Genomic DNA, 22,467 nt, shown 5'->3' with positions numbered 1-22,467 from the left:
GAGCTGTGTATCTAATTCTATCCTGTGTGATACTGGCTGCTGAGCTGTGTATCGAATCCTATCCTGTGTGATACTGTCTGCTGAGCCATGTATCTAATCCTATCCTGTGTGATACTGTCTGCTTAGCCATGTATCTAATCCTATCCTGTGTGATACTGTCTGCTGAGCCATGTATCTAATCCTATCCTGTGTGATACTGTCTGCTGAGCTGTGTATCTAATCCTATCCTGTGTGATACTGTCTGCTGAGCTGTGTATCTAATCCTATCCTGTGTGATACTGGCTGCTGAGCTGTGTATCTAATCCTATCCTGTGTGATACTGTCTGCTGAGCTGTGTATCTAATCCTATCCTGTGTGATACTGGCTGCTGAGCTGTGTATCTAATCCTATCCTGTGTGATACTGTCTGCTGATCTGGGTATCTAATCCTATCCTGTGTGATACTGTCTGCTGAGCCATGTATCTAATCCTATCCTATGTGATACTGTCTGCTGAGCTGTGTATCTAATCCTATCCTGTGTGATACTGTCTGCTGAGCCATGTATCTAATCTTATCCTATGTGATACTGCCTGCTGAGCCGTGTATCGAATCCTATCCTGTGTGATACTGTCTGCTGAGCTGTGTATCTAATCCTATCCTGTGTGATACTGTCTGCTGAGCTGTGTATCTAATCCTATCCTGTGTGATACTGTCTGCTGAGCTGTGTATCTAATCCTATCCTGTGTGATACTGTCTGCTGAGCTGTGTATCTAATCCTACCCTGTGTAATACTGTCTCCTGAGCTGGGTATCTAATCCTGCCCTGTGTGATACTGTCTGCTGAGCTGTGTATCTAATCCTATCCTGTGTGATACTGACTGCTGAGCCGTGTATCTAATCCTATCCTGTGTGATACTGACTGCTGAGCCGTGTATCTAATCCTATCCTGTGTGATACTGTCTGCTGAGCTGTGTATCTAATCCTATCCTGTGTGATACTGACTGCTGAGCCGTGTATCTAATCCTCTCCTGTGTGATACTGGCTGCTGAGCTGTGTATCTAATTCTATCCTGTGTGATACTGTCTGCTGAGTTGTGTATCTAATCCTATCCTGTGTGATACTTAATGCTGAGCTGTGTATCTAATCCTATCCTGTGTGATACTGTCTGCTGAGCTGTGCATCTAATCCTACCCTGTGTAATACTGTCTCCTGAGCTGGGTATCTAATCCTGCCCTGTGTGATACTGTCTGCTGAGCTGTGTATCTAATCCTATCCTGTGTGATACTGACTGCTGAGCCGTGTATCTAATCCTATCCTGTGTGATACTGACTGCTGAGCCGTGTATCTAATCCTATCCTGTGTGATACTGACTGCTGAGCCGTGTATCTAATCCTATCCTGTGTGATACTGACTGCTGAGCCGTGTATCTAATCCTATCCTTTGTGATACTGGCTGCTGAGCTGTGTATCTAATTCTATCCTGTGTGATACTGTCTGCTGAGTTGTGTATCTAATCCTATCCTGTGTGATACTGTCTGCTGATCCGTGTATCTAATCCTATCCTGTGTGATACTTAATGCTGAGCCGTGTATCTAATCCTACCCTGTGTGATACTGTCTGCTGAGCTGTGTATCTAATCCTATCCTGTGTGATTCTGGCTGCTGAGCTGTGTATCTAATCTTATCCTGTGTGATACTGGCTGCTGAGCTGTGTATCTAATCCTATCCTGTGTGATTCTGACTGCTGAGCTGTGTATCTAATCTTATCCTGTGTGATACTGGCTGCTGAGCTGTGTATCTAATCCTATCCTGTGTGATACTGTCTGCTGAGCCGTGTATCTAATCCTATCCTGTGTGATACTGGCTGCTGAGCTGTGTATCTAATCCTATCCTGTGTGATACTGTCTGCTGAGCTGTGTATCTAATCCTATCCTGTGTGATACTGTCTGCTGAGCCATGTATCTAATCCTATCCTATGTGATACTGCCTGCCATGCCTCGGTATCTAAGCCTCTCATGTGTGATCCTGTCCTGTGTGATACTGTCTGCTGAGCTGTGTATCTAATCCTCTCCTGTGTGATACTGGCTGCTGAGCCGTGTATCTAATCCTATCCTGTGTGATACTGTCTGCTGAGCCATGTATCTAATCCTATCCTATGTGATACTGCCTGCTATGCCTCGGTATCTAAGCCTCTCATGTGTGATCCTATCCTGTGTGATACTGTCTGCTGAGCCGTGTATCTAATCCTATCCTGTGTGATACTGGCTGCTGAGCTGTGTATCTAATCCTATTCTGTGTGATACTGTCTGCTGAGCTGTGTATCTAATCCTATCCTGTGTGATACTGCCTGCCATGCCTCGGTATCTAAGCCTCTCATGTGTGATCCTGTCCTGTGTGATACTGTCTGCTGAGCTGTGTATCTAATCCTCTCCTGTGTGATACTGGCTGCTGAGCCGTGTATCTAATCCTATCCTGTGTGATACTGTCTGCTGAGCCATGTATCTAATCCTATCCTATGTGATACTGCCTGCTATGCCTCGGTATCTAAGCCTCTCATGTGTGATCCTATCCTGTGTGATACTGTCTGCTGAGCCGTGTATCTAATCCTATCCTGTGTGATACTGTCTGCTGAGCCGTGTATCTAATCCTATTCTGTGTGATACTGTCTGCTGAGCTGTGTATCTAATCCTATCCTGTGTGATACTGTCTGCTGAGCCATGTATCTAATCCTATCCTATGTGATACTGCCTGCCATGCCTCGGTATCTAAGCCTCTCATGTGTGATCCTGTCCTGTGTGATACTGTCTCCTGAGCTGTGTAACTAATCCTGCCCTGTGTGATACTGTCTGCTGAGCTGTGTATCTAATCTTCTCCTGTGTGATACCATCTGCTGAGCCGTGAATCTAATCCTATCCTGTGTGATACTGTCTGCTGAGCCATGTATCTAATCCTATCCTGTGTGATACTGTTTACTGAGCTGTGTATCTAATCCTATCCTGTGTGATACTGTCTGCTGAACTGTGTATCTAATCCTATCCTGTGTGATACTGTCTGCTGAGCCGTGTGTATCTAATCCTATCCTGTGTGATACTGTCTGCTGAGCCGTGTGTATCTAATCCTATCCTGTGTGATACTGGCTGCCGAGCTGTGTATCTAATCCTATCCTGTGTGATACTGTCTGCTGAGCTGTGTATCCAATCCTATCCTGTGTGATACTGGCTGCTGAGCTGTGTATCTAATTCTATCCTGTGTGATACTGTCTGCTGAGCTGTGTATCTAATCCTATCCTGTGTGATACTGTCTGCTGATCTGGGTATCTAATCCTATCCTGTGTGATACTGTCTGCTGAGCAGTGTATCTAATCCTATCCTGTGTGATACTGTCTGCTGAGCTGGGTATCTAATCCTATCCTGTGTGATACTGTCTGCTGAGCCATGTATCTAATCTTATCCTATGTGATACTGCCTGCCATGCCTCGGTATCTAAGCCTCTCATGTGTGATCCTGTCCTGTGTGATACTGTGTGCTGAGCTGTGTATCTAATCCTATCCTGTGTGATACCGTCTGCTGAGCCGTGTATCTAATCTTATCCTGTGTGATACTGTGTGCTGAGCTGTGTATCTAATCCTATCCTGTGTGATACTGTCTGCTGAGCTGTGTATCTAATCCTATCCTTTGTGATACTGGCTGCTGAGCTGTGTATCTAATTCTATCCTGTGTGATACTGTCTGCTGAGTTGTGTATCTAATCCTATCCTGTGTGATACTGTCTGCTGATCCGTGTATCTAATCCTATCCTGTGTGATACTTAATGCTGAGCCGTGTATCTAATCCTACCCTGTGTGATACTGTCTGCTGAGCTGTGTATCTAATCCTATCCTGTGTGATAATATCTGCTGAGCCGTGTATCTAATCCTATCCTGTGTGATTCTGGCTGCTGAGCTGTGTATCTAATCTTATCCTGTGTGATACTGGCTGCTGAGCTGTGTATCTAATCCTATCCTGTGTGATACTGTCTGCTGAGCCGTGTATCTAATCCTATCCTGTGTGATACTGGCTGCTGAGCTGTGTATCTAATCCTATCCTGTGTGATTCTGACTGCTGAGCTGTGTATCTAATCTTATCCTGTGTGATACTGGCTGCTGAGCTGTGTATCTAATCCTATCCTGTGTGATACTGTCTGCTGAGCCGTGTATCTAATCCTATCCTGTGTGATACTGGCTGCTGAGCTGTGTATCTAATCCTATCCTGTGTGATACTGTCTGCTGAGCTGTGTATCTAATCCTATCCTGTGTGATACTGTCTGCTGAGCCATGTATCTAATCCTATCCTATGTGATACTGCCTGCCATGCCTCGGTATCTAAGCCTCTCATGTGTGATCCTGTCCTGTGTGATACTGTCTGCTGAGCTGTGTATCTAATCTTATCCTGTGTGATACTGTCTGCTGAGCTGTGTATCTAATCCTATCCTGTGTGATACTGTCTCCTGAGCTGTGTATCTAATCTTCTCCTGTGTGATACCATCTGCTGAGCCGTGTATCTAATCCTATCCTGTGTGATACTGTCTGCTGAGCCATGTATCTAATCCTATCCTGTGTGATACTGTTTACTGAGCTGTGTATCTAATCCTATCCTGTGTGATACTGTCTGCTTAACTGTGTATCTAATCCTATCCTGTGTGATACTGTCTGCTGAGCCGTGTGTATCTAATCCTATCCTGTGTGATACTGTCTGCTGAGCCGTGTGTATCTAATACTATCCTGTGTGATACTGGCTGCCGAGCTGTGTATCTAATCCTATCCTGTGTGATACTGTCTGCTGAGCTGTGTATCCAATCCTATCCTGTGTGATACTGGCTGCTGAGCTGTGTATCTAATTCTATCCTGTGTGATACTGTCTGCTGAGCTGTGTATCTAATCCTATCCTGTGTGATACTGTCTGCTGATCTGGGTATCTAATCCTATCCTGTGTGATACTGTCTGCTGAGCAGTGTATCTAATCCTATCCTGTGTGATACTGTCTGCTGAGCTGGGTATCTAATCCTATCCTGTGTGATACTGTCTGCTGAGCCATGTATCTAATCTTATCCTATGTGATACTGCCTGCCATGCCTCGGTATCTAAGCCTCTCATGTGTGATCCTGTCCTGTGTGATACTGTCTGCTGAGCTGTGTATCTAATCCTATCCTGTGTGATACCGTCTGCTGAGCCGTGTATCTAATCTTATCCTGTGTGATACTGTGTGCTGAGCTGTGTATCTAATCCTATCCTGTGTGATACTGTCTGCTGAGCTGTGTATCTAATCCTATCCTGTGTGATACTGTCTGCTGAGCTGTGTATCTAATCCTATCCTGTGTGATACTGTCTGCTGAGCCATGTATCTAATCCTATCCTATGTAATACTGCCTGCCATGCCTCGGTATCTAAGCCTCTCATGTGTGATCCTATCCTGTGTGATAATGTCTCCTGAGCTGTGTATCTAATCCTATCCTGTGTGATACTGTCTCCTGAGCTGTGTATCTAATCCTGCCCTGTGTGTTACTGTCTGCTAAGCTGTGTATCTAATCCTGCCCTGTGTGTTACTGTCTGCTGAGCTGTGTATCTAATCCTATCCTGTGTGATACTGTCTGCTAAGCTGTGTATCTAATCCTGTCCTGTGTGATACTGTCTGCTAAGCCGTGTATCTAATCCTATCCCGTGTGATACTGTCTGCTGAGCCATGTATCTAATCCTATCCTATGTGAAACTGTCTGCCAAGCCTCTGTATCTAAGCCTCCTGAGTGTGATACTATCTGCCGAGTCTCGGTATCTAAACCTCTCATGTGTGATACTGCCTGCTGAGATGTGTATCTAATCCTATCCTGCGTGATACTGTCTGCTGAGCCCCCGTATCTAAGCCTCCTGAGTGTGATACAGCTCCGGCTGTGCTGGCGGATGACATGGAGGAATCTCACACAGCGCCGGGCATTAGGAGAGCAGTGTAATCGTATTAGGGCAGAATCATCTCAGGAGCTGTAATCCGCTGACGTTTTATGTAACCGCAATCTGTGAAGGTTACGGCGCAGACGAGGGCGAGATGTGAACGATCATCATAATGTGCAGCTTTCATCACCACCAGGGCGATCAGTGACCACAGGAGGCGCCGCTCCATTAACCCAAAATACTCAGTATTATTTTTTTTCCCCCTTTCACTGCGGATCCAGTTTTATCTCTTCGCTGACCACCGGTGGCGTTAAAAACTTTACCAAATAGCCTGTATTTAACATAAATACGCAAGTATTTAAAGGGGAAGTTCACCTTAAAGGGGTTGTCCAGTATTAGAAATACATTGCTGCATTCATTCAGAAACAGCGCCACCTCCTCTGACCGTGGCTTGTGTCTGGTATTGCAGCTTGTCTCCATTAAACTCAATGGAGCCAAGCTGCGATTTCATGTACAACCCTTCGAAAAAGAGAGCAGTCCTTTATTTCTAATCCTGGACAACCCCTTTAACAGTAACTTCTCATCTATCAGTTGTTACAAAGTAACAACCTCGGAACACAAATAGAATGTGTCAGATTCCGAAGAGTAAATAGATCTTAAAGGGAAAGTTATTCTTTTTGTTTAAAGTAAAAAAAAAGTTTTGCAACTTTCCCGCAAACTTTTGGAGCCAATTTTCTGTCTGCACAATAAAACGGCACCCGATAGTTGAGCCATAATCTGCATCTTTTTGCATTTTTTTCGCCACGCTCATTCACTTTTTGGAAAGGGGGCAAAGCGGTATGTGCCAAAAATTAAAATCTGAGGCATGAAAGAACACGCCGTCACTGCCAAGAGCGAGCTGGATATTAAAGGGGTTGTCCCAGACTGTGCTATTGATCATTAGTATAGATCAGTGGGGATCCGATATAAGGCACCCCCTACAGATCACTAAAATAGCGCCATGTAGTGGCCGTTTGCCGGTTCTGCAGCTCAGCTCCTATTGAAGTGAAAAGGAGTTGAGTTGCAGTACCTGAAATGGCCACTATGCAGTGTATCCTGACTATATACATCCAGCCGATGGAGTTGACCCCTACAGATCATATATTGATGACCTTTCCTAAAGAGAAATCCACAATATCACAGCCCCTTCAAGGCTGGTGTACGAAACCTTAATGTGGATGTCCCCCTTTAATTATTGGGCCATCTGATAGACTGGAACCGTTTTTTGCGCAGCCTTGGTGTGACCTCTCTATATATAGGGAGTATTGGGCAAGTGGCCACTTATCAGATAAATGTGAAAATCCATAATCTGGATGAATTTGGAAAGCAGCTGGAGGATGACCACAGATTGTCCTAGGGGTCACCCGGGCACCGGTGACATCAATCAGGCTCCCTGACATGCGGTCCTATAATCAGCGCAAAATCCCCTATACACAGCGGCAGTCAACAGATAGACGTGAGAAGATGACTCAGTTCTCCCGGACCACCCTATGCCCTATATATCGTGTCCAGACCCCTTTGGCATCACGCAGAGCTTCCTGATTTTGGAAATCTGACACCATATTCTGAGCATAGGACCCTTTATATCAATGACGTTTGGGATTTTCAGTAACAGAAATCTCTGCACAGTGTCAAAGGGGTGACGTCACTCTGTAGCCCCCTTTCATTCTTAGAATTAAAGACCACTCACCAATGTCACTTTCAATTAAATATCGGAAGGTAATTAGCATTGGATTTTTCCTTTAAATTTACGCTCCACCTAAAGGCGTTGTATGGGATTACAAGAACAAGTCAACGATATGGGTATAAAAGTAAATGAGCCGTAATTCCGCACATGACCTGCAGACTGGTGTGGCGCTGTTTATTGCAAAAAGCAGATGTTTTTTTCTAATCCTGTACAACCCCTTTAATAATGCTTTATAATTAGCAAATGTAAAATTCAGCACCTCCATGACTTTTCTTTGTTATTCTATTTTTTTTACTGTGCAAAAGTAAAAAAAAATACTCCTGCTATATGGCTTTTGTTAACTGATCAGTTATTTTTTAATGGTTTTCTGTCTTTACTGAGATTTGTAGAGTGAATCTGCTTCCAATTCCTCTTCAAAATCCAGTTCCAAAAATCTATTTTCCTCTATGGGAAATCCGCTTTGCTGTTCATATGTGCAGTTTTTTAGCCTTTTTCTTCCAAAAGAAATAAAAAATATATACAGTACAGACCAAAAGTTTGGATACACCGTCTCATTTAAAGATTTTTCTGTATTTTCATGACTATGAAAATTGTACATTCACACTGAAGGCATCAAAACTAGGTTTCTTCACAGTAGCCACCTTTTGCTTTGATGATTGCTTTGCACACTCTTGGCATTCTGTTGATGAGCTTCAAGAGGTAGTCACCGGAAATGGTCTTCCAACAATCTTGAAGGAGTTCCCAGAGATGCTTAGCACTTGTTGGCCCTTTTGCCTTCACTCTGCGGTCCAGCTCACCCCAAACCATCTCGATTGGGTTCAGGTCTGGTGACTGTGGAGGCCAGGTCATCTGGCGTAGCCCCCCATCATTCTCCTTCTTGGTCAAATAGCCCTTACACAGCCTGGAGGTGTGTTTGGGGTCATTGTCCTGTTGAAAAATAAATGATGGTCCAACTAAATGCAAACCGGATGGAATAGCATGCCGCTGCAAGATGCTGTGGTAGCCATGCTGGTTCAGTATGCCTTCAATTTTGAATAAATCCCCAACAGTGTCACCAGCAAAGCACCCCCACACCATCACACCTCCTCCTCCATGCTTCACGGTGGGAACCAGGCATGTAGAGTCCATCCGTTCACCTTTTCTACGTCGCACAAAGACACGGTGGTTGGAACCAAAGATCTCAAATTTGGACTCATCAGACCAAAGCACAGATTTCCACTGGTCTAATGTCCATTCCTTGTGCTCTTTAGCCCAAACAAGTCTCTTCTGCTTGTTGCCTGTCCTTAGCAGTGGTTTCCTAGCAGCTATTTTACCATGAAGGCCTGCTGCACAAAGTCTTCTCTTAACAGTTGTTGTAGAGATGTGTCTGCTGCAAGAACTCTGTGTGGCATTGACCTGGTCTCTAATCTGAGCTGCTGTTAACCTGCGATTTCTGAGGCTGGTGACTCGGATAAACTTATCCTCAGAAGCAGAGGTGACTCTTGGTCTTCCTTTCCTGGGGCGGTCCTCATGTGAGCCAGTTTCTTTGTAGCGCTTGATGGTTTTTGCAACTGCACTTGGGGACACTTTCAAAGTTTTCCCAATTTTTCGGACTGACTGACCTTCATTTCTTAAAGTAATGATGGCCACTCGTTTTTCTTTACTTAGCTGCTTTTTTTTTGCCATAATACAAATTCTAACAGTCTATTCAGTAGGACTATCAGCTGTGTATCCACCTGACTTCTGCACAACACAACTGCTGGTCCCAACCCCATTTATAAGGCAAGAAATCCCACTTATTAAACCTGACAGGGCACACCTGTGAAGTGAAGACCATTTCCGGTGACTACCTCTTGAAGCTCATCAAGAGAATGCCAAGAGTGTGCAAAGCAGTCATCAAAGCAAAAGGTGGCTACTTTGAAGAACCTAGAATATAAGACATATTTTCAGTTGTTTCACACTTTTTTGTTAAGTATATAATTCCACATGTGTTAATTCATAGTTTTGATGCCTTCAGTGTGAATGTACAATTTTCATAGTCATGAAAATACAGAAAAATCTTTAAATGAGAAGGTGTGTCCAAACTTTTGGTCTGTACTGTATATATCTGCTAGAAAAAAAAATCCGCACTTCACTTCTTGATGGAAGCTCTAAAAAGGCACTGTCCAATCAGAAAGCTGCAAAAAAAACTTTTCCAAAACTTTTCAGAAAAAAAGAAAAACTCTTTCAAAAAGTAGCGATTTCTGCTTGGAAAAACTCGGCGGATTTGATTGTAGCCTAAACGAATAGTCCAGATTTGGAAAATTGTCGCCAATCCATGAGAGTTTGCTGATCGCGGGGGGGGGTGGGTTCGACTGCTGGGACCCCCATCATTTTACAGAAAAAGGATCTAAAGTGCCCCTCTAGAATGGAGCATGCGCCAGCACATATACGCTACGGCTCTAATCATTGCCTACAGGACAGACTGCTCTCTCCGAAAATGGATGGAGCAGGTGTGCGGCAATTGCACCATTCTAAAAAGACACTGCAAAGCCCCCAATCTTGGGATCGGTTGGACCCCCAGCAATCAGTACTCCCCAGATTGGGACACCCCCTTAATGGCAACCAATGGGACTCCCATCAATTCTGCGAATCAAGGACGCGAAAAGAAATGAACACTCCGGTCGTGGTAGGAAAACTCGGTGTCAGTAACTTTATTATCACAGACAGGGCGGTTTTCATTAACCCACCCCCATAACCAAAACCGGGACCCCACACAGTGACTAGGTGTCAGGCACACATAATAGACATTAGTGAATTCCATGGAGACATATACAAATAATACATAAGGCAATGAAAGTGCCAGACGTGGTCACCCCTCAGATCGTACTGTCAGCTGTATACATATATACTCTGCAATCAATCCAGGGGCTATGTGATATTCATGGAAACCAGGCACGGATGTTGGGTTACCTTGGCCATGACACTTGCTGCTATGCTCTTCTGCAGTCACCTTCAAATTGGGGGTTGTGAACTGTTGCAGAACTACAACTCCCAGCATGCTGGGAGTTGTGGTTTTGCAAAGGCGACATAACCTCGACTTGGGGACCACTTATCTACTGTATAATTTAGGGTGAGCAGAGCAGCTCTGTGTCAGATCCAAGGTTAAAAACAAACTTTAATCTATTTTCTACAGAACTAATTCATTATTCAATTTCTCTAAACAGTAAAAAATATAAATTATATAATCAGTGAATAAATAAATTATATATAAAGAAAGTCGGGGGATCAATACTGAAATGTCAATTTTAGTTCTCAGCAGGAAAAAAAAAATATTAAGCAAGACAGGAGACGAAAATAAATAAAAATTTGATTTCTACTTGGGAGAAAAATTCTGAAATTGTTCAACCTAAAATAAGTATAATATGCAGTACCACAATATGACCTCTAGGTGGCAGACAATCAAATGTGAGATCATTACCATTGTGTCATCTAGCCCAATTAGTACAGACTGGATTGAGATGACAAGGTTGACTTTTGCTTGAAGGATATGAACACCTTAAGGGGGATTTTTTTTTCCGCTTAAATGTATGTATTTTGGGCTAAAAATAAAATAAAAATAATATTTGTAAATGGGTTTCATTTAAAATTTTGCACCATTTAGCTTTTACAGTCACTGTTTCCTGGCTGCAGAATGAGTTAACTGAGAATCCATCAGGGAGCTCATTCTCAATGAGAGTTTAACTCTTATCTGTCTCAGCTGTTTTATGATTGCATTGGAGTTCAGCTCAAACTTTGAAGTGGTCTGCGGGCATAAAATTAGAGGAGCTCTAAGAAAGACAGATAAAAGAGTTATAAACTCTCAGTCAGAACCAGCTCACTGATGGAATCTCAGTTAACTCACTTTGCAAATTGCAATAATGGAAACCCCAATTGCAATAATGATTTTTTTGTTTTATGACTGCATCAGAGTTCAGTACAACTTTGATGTGGTCTGTGGGCATAAAATCAGCACAAAGGAGTTCAAAGACAGATAAAAGAGGTATAAACTCTTAGAACCAGCTCACTGATGGAATCTCAGTTAACTCATTCTGCAAATTATAATAACGGAAACCCAATTGCAATAATGATTTTTTTTTGGCCAAAAAATGCATGCGATTCATGATGATGATGGGTTGGTCCTCCAAAGAGAAGAGACGCTTTGATGGTGGTCCCCCTTTTATTAACAGAAAATGACCTGACCAGGGTATTTTAAAATAGAATTTCAAACTCAAAAGACCCTTTACAACCCCCCACCATCATCACAAGCCCACCGTACATAAAATCCTAGCGTTGGGAATACACCTTTAAAGATCAAATAGATAATCCGGTTTCTAGACTTACAAATCTGTGGCAAAAAAAAAAGTTGGTGGAAATTGATTGGCCAACCATATTGGGCAATGTAAATTGGATGGATCAATTTGCTCATGTCACATTGCAATTACTCCATTATGTAGACGAGGAGTCTCCGTCATGGCAGGAAACCATGGGAGATGCATGAAGAATGGCGTTCCGGTCTCATCTACCACCGAGTATGATGAGAGGAGAAGAATGAGAGTTTTAATAATTAAGCAGGACGGTATAAATAATTCATCGCAAAACTTTTTTTTTTTTTATGCCGCAATCCATAAGACCCAACCTGCACAGGCGCTCGAATGCTTCCCTACCATTCTCGGCAGAACGATCACGTAATCGCATCATGCCTTTAAATTTGCGCATTTTTTTGTCTGGTTTTTGGTGTTGTCGTTTTTCGCCTTTTTTTATTTTCTTTTATTTTGTGCCTTTTTACATCTCTTTTATAGTTTTGCTTATTTTATTTTTTTGCTTCTGTTTTTCAGGTGCTTCTCCCTTATTCAACAATTGCGACTTTCTAAAAAGTCGCTAAAAAGTTTCTTCTATTTGTTTACACATATATATATATATATATATATATATATATATATAATTAGCTATCTTCTTCCTTATATTTTTGGCTGATTTATCAATTGAGACTTTAAAAAAAAAAGTTGCGAAACTTTGCACAAATATACTCCAGACGCCCAATTTATTTATGGCACATAAAATGTTACCTTGTATACCTATATTGCTATAAATATTTTTGAAACTATACGTATATTATATACAGCAACACATATGTAACAATCTGCATATGAATTTGCAAAATTTGTATTGACCTCGTTCACACGCACATTAAACATGCCTGCATTTTTTTTTTTTCCAGAAACAGCGCCAACCCTGTCCACAGGTTGTCTGTGGTATTGCAGCTCAATCCCATTTAATTCAATAAAGCCAAGCTGCAATGCCAGACAATATCCATGGAAAGATGTGGTGAAATTTTAGGATACATTAGTACCATATAAATGCGTAATCTATAGGGGTCTGACAGCAAAGATGCCATTAATCCTGAAAATGAGGATTTCGGGTGAAATACTGGCCAAGTGTGCATGCACTTTCCATTAAAGTCTATGGGAAACACATAGCTTGCGTGGAAAGAGGGCCAAGAGTGCATTTGGCACAGAAGAGGCATGTGAATGGAAGCAAGGGCCACTTTGCGGGATAAAGCAGAGTAACGTCCAATAGGAGTAATACGGGTATAAATATATGACAGTCCCTACCCAACAGAATACAGGTCATATACAGTATATGACATTGCCAGTAGTATGGTAATAGTGCAGTTTACACTTTTATCGTGCAGCGTGATCCGGTGCATTTGTGCTCAACCTTGTATCGTCTTGCTCTGTGCATGAAAATATTACGGTCACCTGACCTTAAAGGGAGTATGTTGGCATGTTCTTACTTATGGCAGTAGTGGTACGGCTGGGTAGGTGCTTGTTCCCCGATAAAAATGATACCTTTCTTGTAAAGTTCCGATGTGCCAGTCATGAGATATCGAGTGTAGAAGCCATATGCAAGTGCACTGGGGAGAGTCCTCGTGCATTGACACGCCCCCAGTGGACTTCCTTTAACATTTGCATATGGCTTCTACACTAGATTTCTCATGACTGGCACATCGTATCTCTATAAAAAAGGTGTCATTTTTATTTAGGAACAAGCACCTACACAGCCATATCAAAACTGCCATATGTAAAAATGTGCTGGCTGGTTCCTTTTAAGGGTTAAATATAAGTGCAATATATAGGTAACAGGACCTGCTCCAGTTCCAGACACCCCATTAGACTGTTGATTTAGCCAGACCTGGTGGACATTTTACACTTGTTTCTGTCTCATAGATGTAAGTTCAGTAGGGGAAGGGGACCTGCCTCCATGACATCTGTGTGCCCTTGTTGGATATAGGGACATGGATAGTTTAGATTCCCATCCCTTTAGGTGATTTTATGAAATTAATACTGAATAATTCAATACATATTTCTATTATTGCAGCTATTTCTATTCATTGATGAGGCCTTGCGCCGGTAGCAACCCAAGATGAGGCCTTGCTCCGGTAGCAACCAGAGATGAGGCCTTGCTCCGGTAGCAACCAGAGATGAGGCCTTGCTCCGGTAGCAACCAGAGATGAGGCCTTGCTCCGGTAGCAACCAGAGATGAGGCCTTGCTCCGGTAGCAACCAGAGATGAGGCCTTGCTCCGGTAGCAACCAGAGATGAGGCCTTGCTCCGGTAGCAACCAGAGATGAGGCCTTGCTCCGGTAGCAACCAGAGATGAGGCCTAGCTCCCGTAGCAACCAGAGATGAGGCCTAGCTCCCGTAGCAACCAGAGATGAGGCCTTGCTCCCGTAGCAACCAGAGATGAGGCCTTGCTCCCGTAGCAACCAGAGATGAGGCCTTGCTCCCGTAGCAACCAGAGATGAGGCCTTGCCCCCGTAGCAACCAGAGATGAGGCCTTGCTCCCGTAGCAACCAGAGATGAGGCCTTGCTCCCGTAGCACCCAGAGATGAGGCCTTGCTCCCGTAGCACCCAGAGATGAGGCCTTGCTCCCGTAGCACCCAGAGATGAGGCCATGCTCCCGTAGCACCCAGAGATGAGGCCTTGCTCCCGTAGCACCCAGAGATGAGGCCTTGCTCCCGTAGCAACCAGAGATGAGGCCTTGCTCCAGTAGCAACCAGAGATGAGGCCTTGCTCCAGTAGCAACCAGAGATGAGGCCTTGCTCCAGTAGCACCCAGAGATGAGGCCTTGCTCCAATAGCACCCAGAGATGAGGCCTTGCTCCCGTAGCAACCAGAGATGAGGCCTTGCTCCCGTAGCAACCAGAGATGAGGCCTTGCTCCCGTAGCAACCAGACATGAGGCCTTGCTCCCGTAGCAACCAGACATGAGGCCTTGCTCCATTAGCAACCAGACATGAGGCCTTGCTCCATTAGCAACCAGACATGAGGCCTTGCTCCATTAGCAACCAGACATGAGGCCTTGCTCCATTAGCAACCAGACATGAGGCCTTGCTCCATTAGCAACCAGACATGAGGCCTTGCTCCATTAGCAACCAGACATGAGGCCTTGCTCCAGTAGCACCCAGAGATGAGGCCTTGCTCCAGTAGCACCCAGAGATGAGGCCTTGCTCCCGTAGCAACCAGAGAGGAGGCCTTGCTCCCATAGCAACCAGAGATGAGGCCTTGCTCCCATAGCAACCAGAGATGAGGCCTTGCTCCCATAGCAACCAAAAGTTAGGCCTTGCACCCACGGCAACCAGAGATGTGGTCTTGTTCCCATAGCAACCAGTGATGAGCCTCCATATTTTTCCCTAGAATGAAGCAATTTGCCATTTCTAACAAGGCCATATTCTCTGAGATCGGTCACAAACAAAATGGCTACAGCCACTAGGATAAGATTATAAGGGCTTCTTAAGGATTTAGTAAATGTTGTTCAAATAACTGAGCAGACCTGTGAGACAGATAAAATGTTATCGGTAAATTTATCAACATGGTGCACGTGGAACGGTAAATTTGCTTCAAGCACTTTCTCACATCACCTCACGGCCAGTGTAATTCACATCAATATTTTGCAGCAAATAATGGCGCACAGCGATAGTATTTTTTGGCGCCTTTTGTGACTCCTTTTAGATACTCCTCTTACTGTGTATACAAAGACATGCCTGGGTGTGGGGGGAATGTCATTATTTATGGGAAATATAGTGCAGCATTATTTATAACGTCAAAATACCGCATCTCAATATAACCCAATAGTCCCCTTTGGGGTAAGCTAGGTGTCAATGGTGCCTATTGTGAAACCGATTTGGCATAACAAACGAAGGCTAGGTTCACATTTATACGGTGCATTCCACTGAAGGTTTACACCTGAACTGCAAAAAGTTTATCCAGACATATATGGCAGTGTATCCATTTACTAAGATAGGCAAGACACAGTAAAAAAAAATAAATAAAAATGTTCTTTTGACAAGGTTTTGTCAGGTTCCATAATATTGCATTGTTTGGGAACGTATAAAAAAGCGGCGTTGAATGCGCTCCGTGCCCCTGGAAAAAAAAAAGTATAGCAGACATATACTTTTTTTTCTTTCCATTATTCTCAAAGGGAGACATATTTAAACGTAAGGGCTCCTACAGTCATCCGTGAAACTCGGTCTGAGCACCGACCGCAATGTACCGACTATCCGTGGATCTCCCAACCCAAACTTAAAAGCAAACTGGCATACATGAAACTGTCGAGTCTAAGTCAGGAAACCCGCGGACAGTCCATGACAAAGTTTCATGGCTGTCTGTGGGAGCTCTAAAGAAGTAAGTTTCAATTTGTCTGACTTAAACGTTTTTAATAAATTTGAAAGGAAACAAAAGGTTTATTCACTTGGATACCCCCCCTGTACACCTCCCCAAAGAATTGGTGCCGAAACCCAGGAGGGGGAGGTCTATGTAAGCAATTGAAAACAGTTGTAAAAAAAAGGACACTTAATAAAGAAAGAAAAAGGTATATAGAGAGGGATGGATTACATATATTAAACGTACATGTTGAAATATAGGTGGATTGCATTTGCTTACGTTTTTAATGCATATGTCTGACACATACGCCATACGTCTGCAGATGAACGAATGTGAACCCAGCCTAAAAAGCAAGTGAGCCTCATGTTAACAGATAATAACTGCCCACAACCCTCTGAAATCATAGTTTTGGGGACCAAATTTTTAACACACAGTATATTAGAAAATGAAAAGACCAATTGTGCTCAGTTCATGAACCCCAGTTTCTAAATCTGAAGAACTTCCAACATTTACAATACAGCAGCGTACGGTAGATTTATTTACGGTCACAACAGACGACGAAACTTCTGTACATGGAAGCATCAGATATCAAATCACGTACTGAGAAATGTGTTCTACATAGTCACATCAGGCGGAGGTGGAAACGTCAACATTTAAAAGGTTATTCCACCCCCCCCCTATATAAATATATGTTGACATATGATAATAACCTTAGTGTTAAAAAAACAAATATAATTTTAGAAGAGGAATAGGAATACTTATTTTTTGTGGTTTGCTATATTATTACGGTATTTTCTATCTACTATTAAAGCACAGGTGTGGTGAGGATGCAGAAAACTCTGTTACTATCCATCAGGGCGGCAAATAATGGAATATTTTCCAAGTCGCTTAAAATGCCCTATGTAGAGTGGAGTATTGCAATTATTCAGCACTTGCACAATATCTCTGGGAAGCCATCTCATTCTTATATAACAAGCCCCGCAGGCTTCTCCTAGATCTGTGCCGTGCTTGTGTTAGATGGAAGACTGTTAGTTCCAAGGTTATTGTAAGGTCCCAATTCGTAAATCATGAGAATATAGTCATCTGCAGTAAATACCATGCACGGCTGGGAAGTAGATAATGCACAAACAACACGGCATGCATGCAGACGGGCTCAGACCCTTTAGCTGCCTGTTGGGGTCAGTATATGCCTTTGCAATGAAATGGTTAACACCGCGATTTTAAGGATTTTAGTGGTGCTAGTGCAAACGGAAAGATGGCATTTCATTTGGTAAGAAATCTACCGATCAAGCAATCTTCCAAACCTAAAATGTCATGCTAGAGCTAAACTTAAAAAAACAACAACAAAAAAATCATGTATGAAAGGGTTAACATTTGCCGAAAGAAGAAGAAATGGGAAAAGGAACTCGGATCCTCCCGTGGAGATGTGCAGTTGGCAGATGGGATGATAAATCTGGATTAAAAGGTCGGATCCATCAGCAGCAGGTTCCAGAATATGTCAATGTACAAAATGCAGTAATGTTACCCAATGACTGGTCCTTCTGCCAGGTGCCGGGGTCTGTGACCATTGTCAAGGTGAATCATAACATTTTTGGCTAAATGCAAAATAAATAAATAAATAAATAATCCATGGCGATATCATCTGGGCTCACGAAAGTTTGACCACACAGACGGCTAGTACGATGGCAAGAATTAGGACGGCACTAAAGACCACCCCAGCCAAAAGTTTACTCAAATCACAAATAGCCTTGTGCTCGTCTGCAGATATGGTGCCAGGAGACAATGCCCCGCCACTGGTTGCACACCTGAGTTCAGCTCCGGGGTTCTGCTTGGCTTCCACTGTCCACTGAGGAACCCCAACTTTCATTTCCATCTCGTGCATCATCTCATCCACCTGCAGGATCTCGTTCTCCAGGTCCTTGAGGTCCATCACGTCTATGTTGTGCTCCCCATCATATTTCATGTTCTGGACGCTAATAGCCCTGGCGGCCACCCCTGAGGTGCCACCACTCATTCCGGACTGAATGAGATGCTTTTTGGGGATGTTTAACGGGAACTCATGCCCGAGTTCCAGAGCTCTTCTCATGTCCGTCTCTAGGAGGTCCATGCATGTGGAGAAGATGACCCATAGTCTCTCAAACTCAGCCTTGTCCTCTTTGCTAAGACTGGTGTCTTTGAGGGTGCTGGTCAGACTGTTCCTATTGGCCACCGCCAACTCCTGGGCTTTCTGCCGAGTCTTCTTCAGCTCTTCACGTAGGTTCTGGGAGTCGGCGGTGCCACCGATGGTGAGGACCAGATGTCTGTAGCATGCCGTCACCTTATTCAGAGCATCCAGTAACGCCTTGCCCTCCTCTTTCAACATCTCAACCTTGCAATCCCAAGCGATACAGAATCTGGAGGAACCCTCAAACACGGCCGAGGGGATGGGACTCCGTCCGGAGGATATTTATGGAAACGTCCTGGAAGTTTTGCATCTTTTGGCAGTGGAAGGACGCAACGGTCTGTGTGCAAATCATGCAATATTCTTCTGCAAGTCAGTTCTATTTTTTGGTTCTAAAAAAATCTTCAAATGCAAACTTCCAAATCTCAATAATCTCCTTTTAAATAGAGTGTAAGTCTACGACTGCGTCCGGCATCCATCACACAGATCTTCATTCTTGCATCCTCCTGGAGCTGTCCATGCATCCTGCTCTCAGCTCTGCACAGCCTGGAATAGTCACCACCTGCAGGAGTCACGTGAGGACAACACTCACCAGGGAGGAGGGAGCTCTAACTCTGCAGCCGCCATCTTTGTTGTGGACAAAACGGTTCACTGTCAACTTTTCACTTGAATCATGATTACAAATACAGAACTTTTCTAACCCCCTGCCTTTTATTGATGAGTTAATCATTACTCTCCTGCTCTCATTTTGTGCACTTGACTACTTAAACAGTACACAGTTCGTATATTTGATTTTGAGCACTATATATACTCTTACCATTATAAATACAGGGGGAAATATTTCATTTTAATCTATTTTAATGCAAAATAAAAGATTTTCGTGTGCCAGGATCAAAGATGGCCGCCGGTACTTGCGTTTCAGTGACGTCACCGCATCAACGCCCTCAAGCGGCTCAGCATTTCATAGAACCGCCCCTGGCGCATTTGGATTGGTTAAGAGGAGTGTCAGTTAAGCTGAGACGGGTAGTGATTGGCTGTCGTCAGTGTTGTCCTCTCTGCTCTGTGCTGTGCTCCGGGGACCTGTGGTAGAGGAGAGCGGCTCCTACTGAGGAGCGGCCGGCGGGATGTGTCAGTGCTGAGTGAGTACAGGAACTGTCATTCTTCCTCTACACGAAGGTTGGTTTTTTTTTTGAGTCTGCTTGTGTCCCGGTTACTTTAAGGGTCATGTGACCAGGAGCAACAATTAAAGGGGCTCCCAAGGGTGAGGTCAAAAAATATGTGGCTTTTTAGCTGATGTGGCACTACAACTCTCAGCATGCATCGACATTTAGCTCTCTGCTCCTGCTGGGACTTGTAGTTGTGCAAGAGGCGGGTGGCCACTCCCACAGAAGTGAATGGAAAGAGCCGCACAAGTTTGGGTTGGAATACCCCTTTAATTTTTCTTAACCCCTTCACGGCAGCTAGCCCGGTTGCTTAACCCCTTGCATGCTGCTGAAAATGTGTGTGTGTGTGTATATATATATATATATATATATATATATATATATATATATATATATATATATATATATATATATATATATATATATATAATATAATATAATATATTTTCCGAATACATCACATGGTAAAACGAATGGTGTCGTTCAAAAGTACAACTCGTACGGAAAACAAAACAAAAAGTCCAGACGGGAAGGGGTTAAGGGTCCCTTAAATCAATTGATTGATCGAGAGCCCAAACCTTTACTAATCAACTGATCTAAAGGGGTCACAGCGCCCTCCATTGTATAGTGGTCATGAGTGGTACTGCAAGCTCTGTCCTATAGAAGTGAATGGGAGGGAGCCTGCAATACCCTCCTCATTACCCCGCGCTGTACAGTAGATGGCGCCGTACTGTGCCTCCTCATTACCCCGCGCTGTACAGTAGATGGCGCCGTACTGTGCCTCCTCATTACCCCGCGCTGTGCAGTAGATGGCGCCGTACTGTGCCTCCTCATTACCCCGCGCTGTGCAGTAGATGGCGCCGTACTGTGCCTCCTCATTACCCCGTGCTGTACAGTAGATGGCGCCGTACTGTGCCTCCTCATTACCCCGCGCTGTGCAGTAGATGGCGCCGTACTGTGCCTCCTCATTACGCCGCGCTGTGCAGTAGATGGCGCCGTACTGTGCCTCCTCATTACGCCGCGCTGTGCATTAGATGGCGCCGTACTGTGCCACCTCATTACCCCGCGCTGTGCATTAGATGGCGCCGTACTGTGCCTCCTCATTACCCCGCGCTGTGCAGTAGATGGCGCCGTACTGTGCCTCCTCATTACGCCGCGCTGTGCAGTAGATGGCGCCTTAGTGAGCCCTCCATTGTATAGTGGCCATGAGTGGTACTGCTAGATAATCTCTGGGGTCTAACTATATAAGGAGCCGCCATCGACTTCATCACTAATATATATATATATATATATATATATATATATATATATATATATATATATATATATATATATATATATATATATATATATATATATATATATATATATATATATATATATCACACATACACTGGTGCATCTCACTAAATTAGAATATCATCAAAAAATTAGTTTATTTCTGTTCTTCAATACAAAAAGTGAAACTCCTATATTATATAGAGACATTACACACAGAGTGATCTATTTCAAGTGTTTATTTCTGTTAATGTTGATGATTATGGCTTACAGCCAATGACAACACAAAAGTCATTATCTCAGTAAATTAGAATACTTTATAACAACAGCTTGAAAAATGTTTTTAAAATCCAAAATGTCCTACTGAAATGTATGTTCAGTAAATGCCCTCAATACTTGGTCGGGCTCCTTGTGCATCAATTACTGCATCAATGCAGCAATGTGGCATGGAGGCGATCAGCCTGTGGCCCTGCTGAGGGGTTATGGAAGCCCCGGTGGCTTTGATAGCAGCCTTCAGCTCGTCTGCATTGTTGGGTCTGGGGTCTCTCATCTTCCTCTTGACAATACCCCATAGATTCTCTATAATAGATTCTCTATGGGGTTAAGGTCAGGCGAGTTTGCTGCCAATCAAGCACAGTGATACTGTTGTGTGTAAACCAGGTATTGGTACTTTTGGCCGTGTGGGACAGGGGCCAAGTCCTGCTGGAGAATGACATTTCCATCTCCAAAAAGCTTGTCGGCAGAGGGAAGCATGAAGTGCTCTACAATGTCCGGGTAGACGGCTGCGCTGATTTTGGTCTTGATAAAACACAGTGGACCTCCACCAGCAGATGACATGGCCCCCAAACCATCACTGATTGTGGAGACTTCACACTAGACCTCCAGCAGCTTGGACTGTGGCCTCTCCACTCTTCCTCCAGACTCTGGGACCTTGTGGAGAGTGTCAATGACTGCCTTCTGGACATCTGTCAAGTCAGCAGTCTTTCCCATGATTATGGAGCCTACTGAAACAGACTAAGGGACCTTTTTAAATTCTTAGGAAGCCTTTTCAGGTGTTTTTTGTTAATTATTCTCATTTACTGAGATAATGATTATTGTGTTTTCATTGGCTGTAAGCCATAACCATCAACATTAACAGAAATAAACACTTGAAATAGATCCCTCTGTGTGTAATGACTCTAGATAATATAGGAGTTTCACTTTTTGTATTGAAGAAGTGAAATAAATTAACTTTTTGATGGTATACTAATTTAGTGCGATGCACCTGTATATATCTGTATACAAAGCAACTCCTTGTGTCTCATCGTCACTGTACAGTAGATGGCGCCGTACTGTGCCTCGTTATTATTGTGCAGTGTTATATACATAATGATGCAATGTAGCTCCCCTATATATGGTGCCTTGAAGTGCTTCATACGGTGCCTCATGGACGCTTCCAGTAATTTCCCATGTGTCGGTCTACACTGCAGTTCTGGAATTCTTTTCCTGAATTACGATGCTTGAGGGTAATATGAAATGTATTGGCAGCGGTCTGCGGCATACTGGCTCTTCCTCGTGACACGGTTTTGTCTTCTCCATATTTAT

General features: G+C 43.6%; 2 protein-coding genes across 5 annotated transcripts in view; one reads left to right on the top strand and one right to left on the bottom strand.

Annotated features, from left to right (window-relative positions):
* Positions 1-10,266: 10,266 nt before the first annotated feature.
* On the bottom strand, positions 10,267-19,011 carry RGS9BP (regulator of G protein signaling 9 binding protein). Its single transcript, XM_073659747.1, has one exon. The coding sequence runs from the start codon at positions 18,641-18,643 to the stop codon at positions 17,930-17,932; it is 714 nt and encodes a 237-aa protein (XP_073515848.1). The 5' UTR covers positions 18,644-19,011; the 3' UTR covers positions 10,267-17,929.
* Positions 19,012-19,449: 438 nt separating this feature from the next.
* ANKRD27 (ankyrin repeat domain 27) overlaps positions 19,450-22,467 on the top strand; it is a 55,905-nt gene continuing 52,887 nt past the window's right edge. For 3 of the 4 annotated variants that reach the window (XM_073659746.1, XM_073659745.1, XM_073659743.1), the window contains exon 1: positions 19,450-19,581. The gene's annotated coding sequence lies outside the window, so the exon portion shown is untranslated. Of the gene's footprint in view, positions 19,619-22,467 lie in introns of all 4 variants that reach the window. The other variant, XM_073659744.1, reaches the window with a different exon arrangement.

The sequence above is a fragment of the Phyllobates terribilis genome, unplaced genomic scaffold (genome assembly GCF_046119375.1).
Source record: "Phyllobates terribilis strain yellow unplaced genomic scaffold, ASM4611937v1 Scaffold_14__1_contigs__length_39327217, whole genome shotgun sequence".
Lineage (NCBI taxonomy): Eukaryota > Metazoa > Chordata > Amphibia > Anura > Dendrobatidae > Phyllobates > Phyllobates terribilis.
The sequence above is the reverse complement of the archived record's forward strand: the minus strand, read 5'-3'. Positions and strand labels throughout refer to the sequence as shown.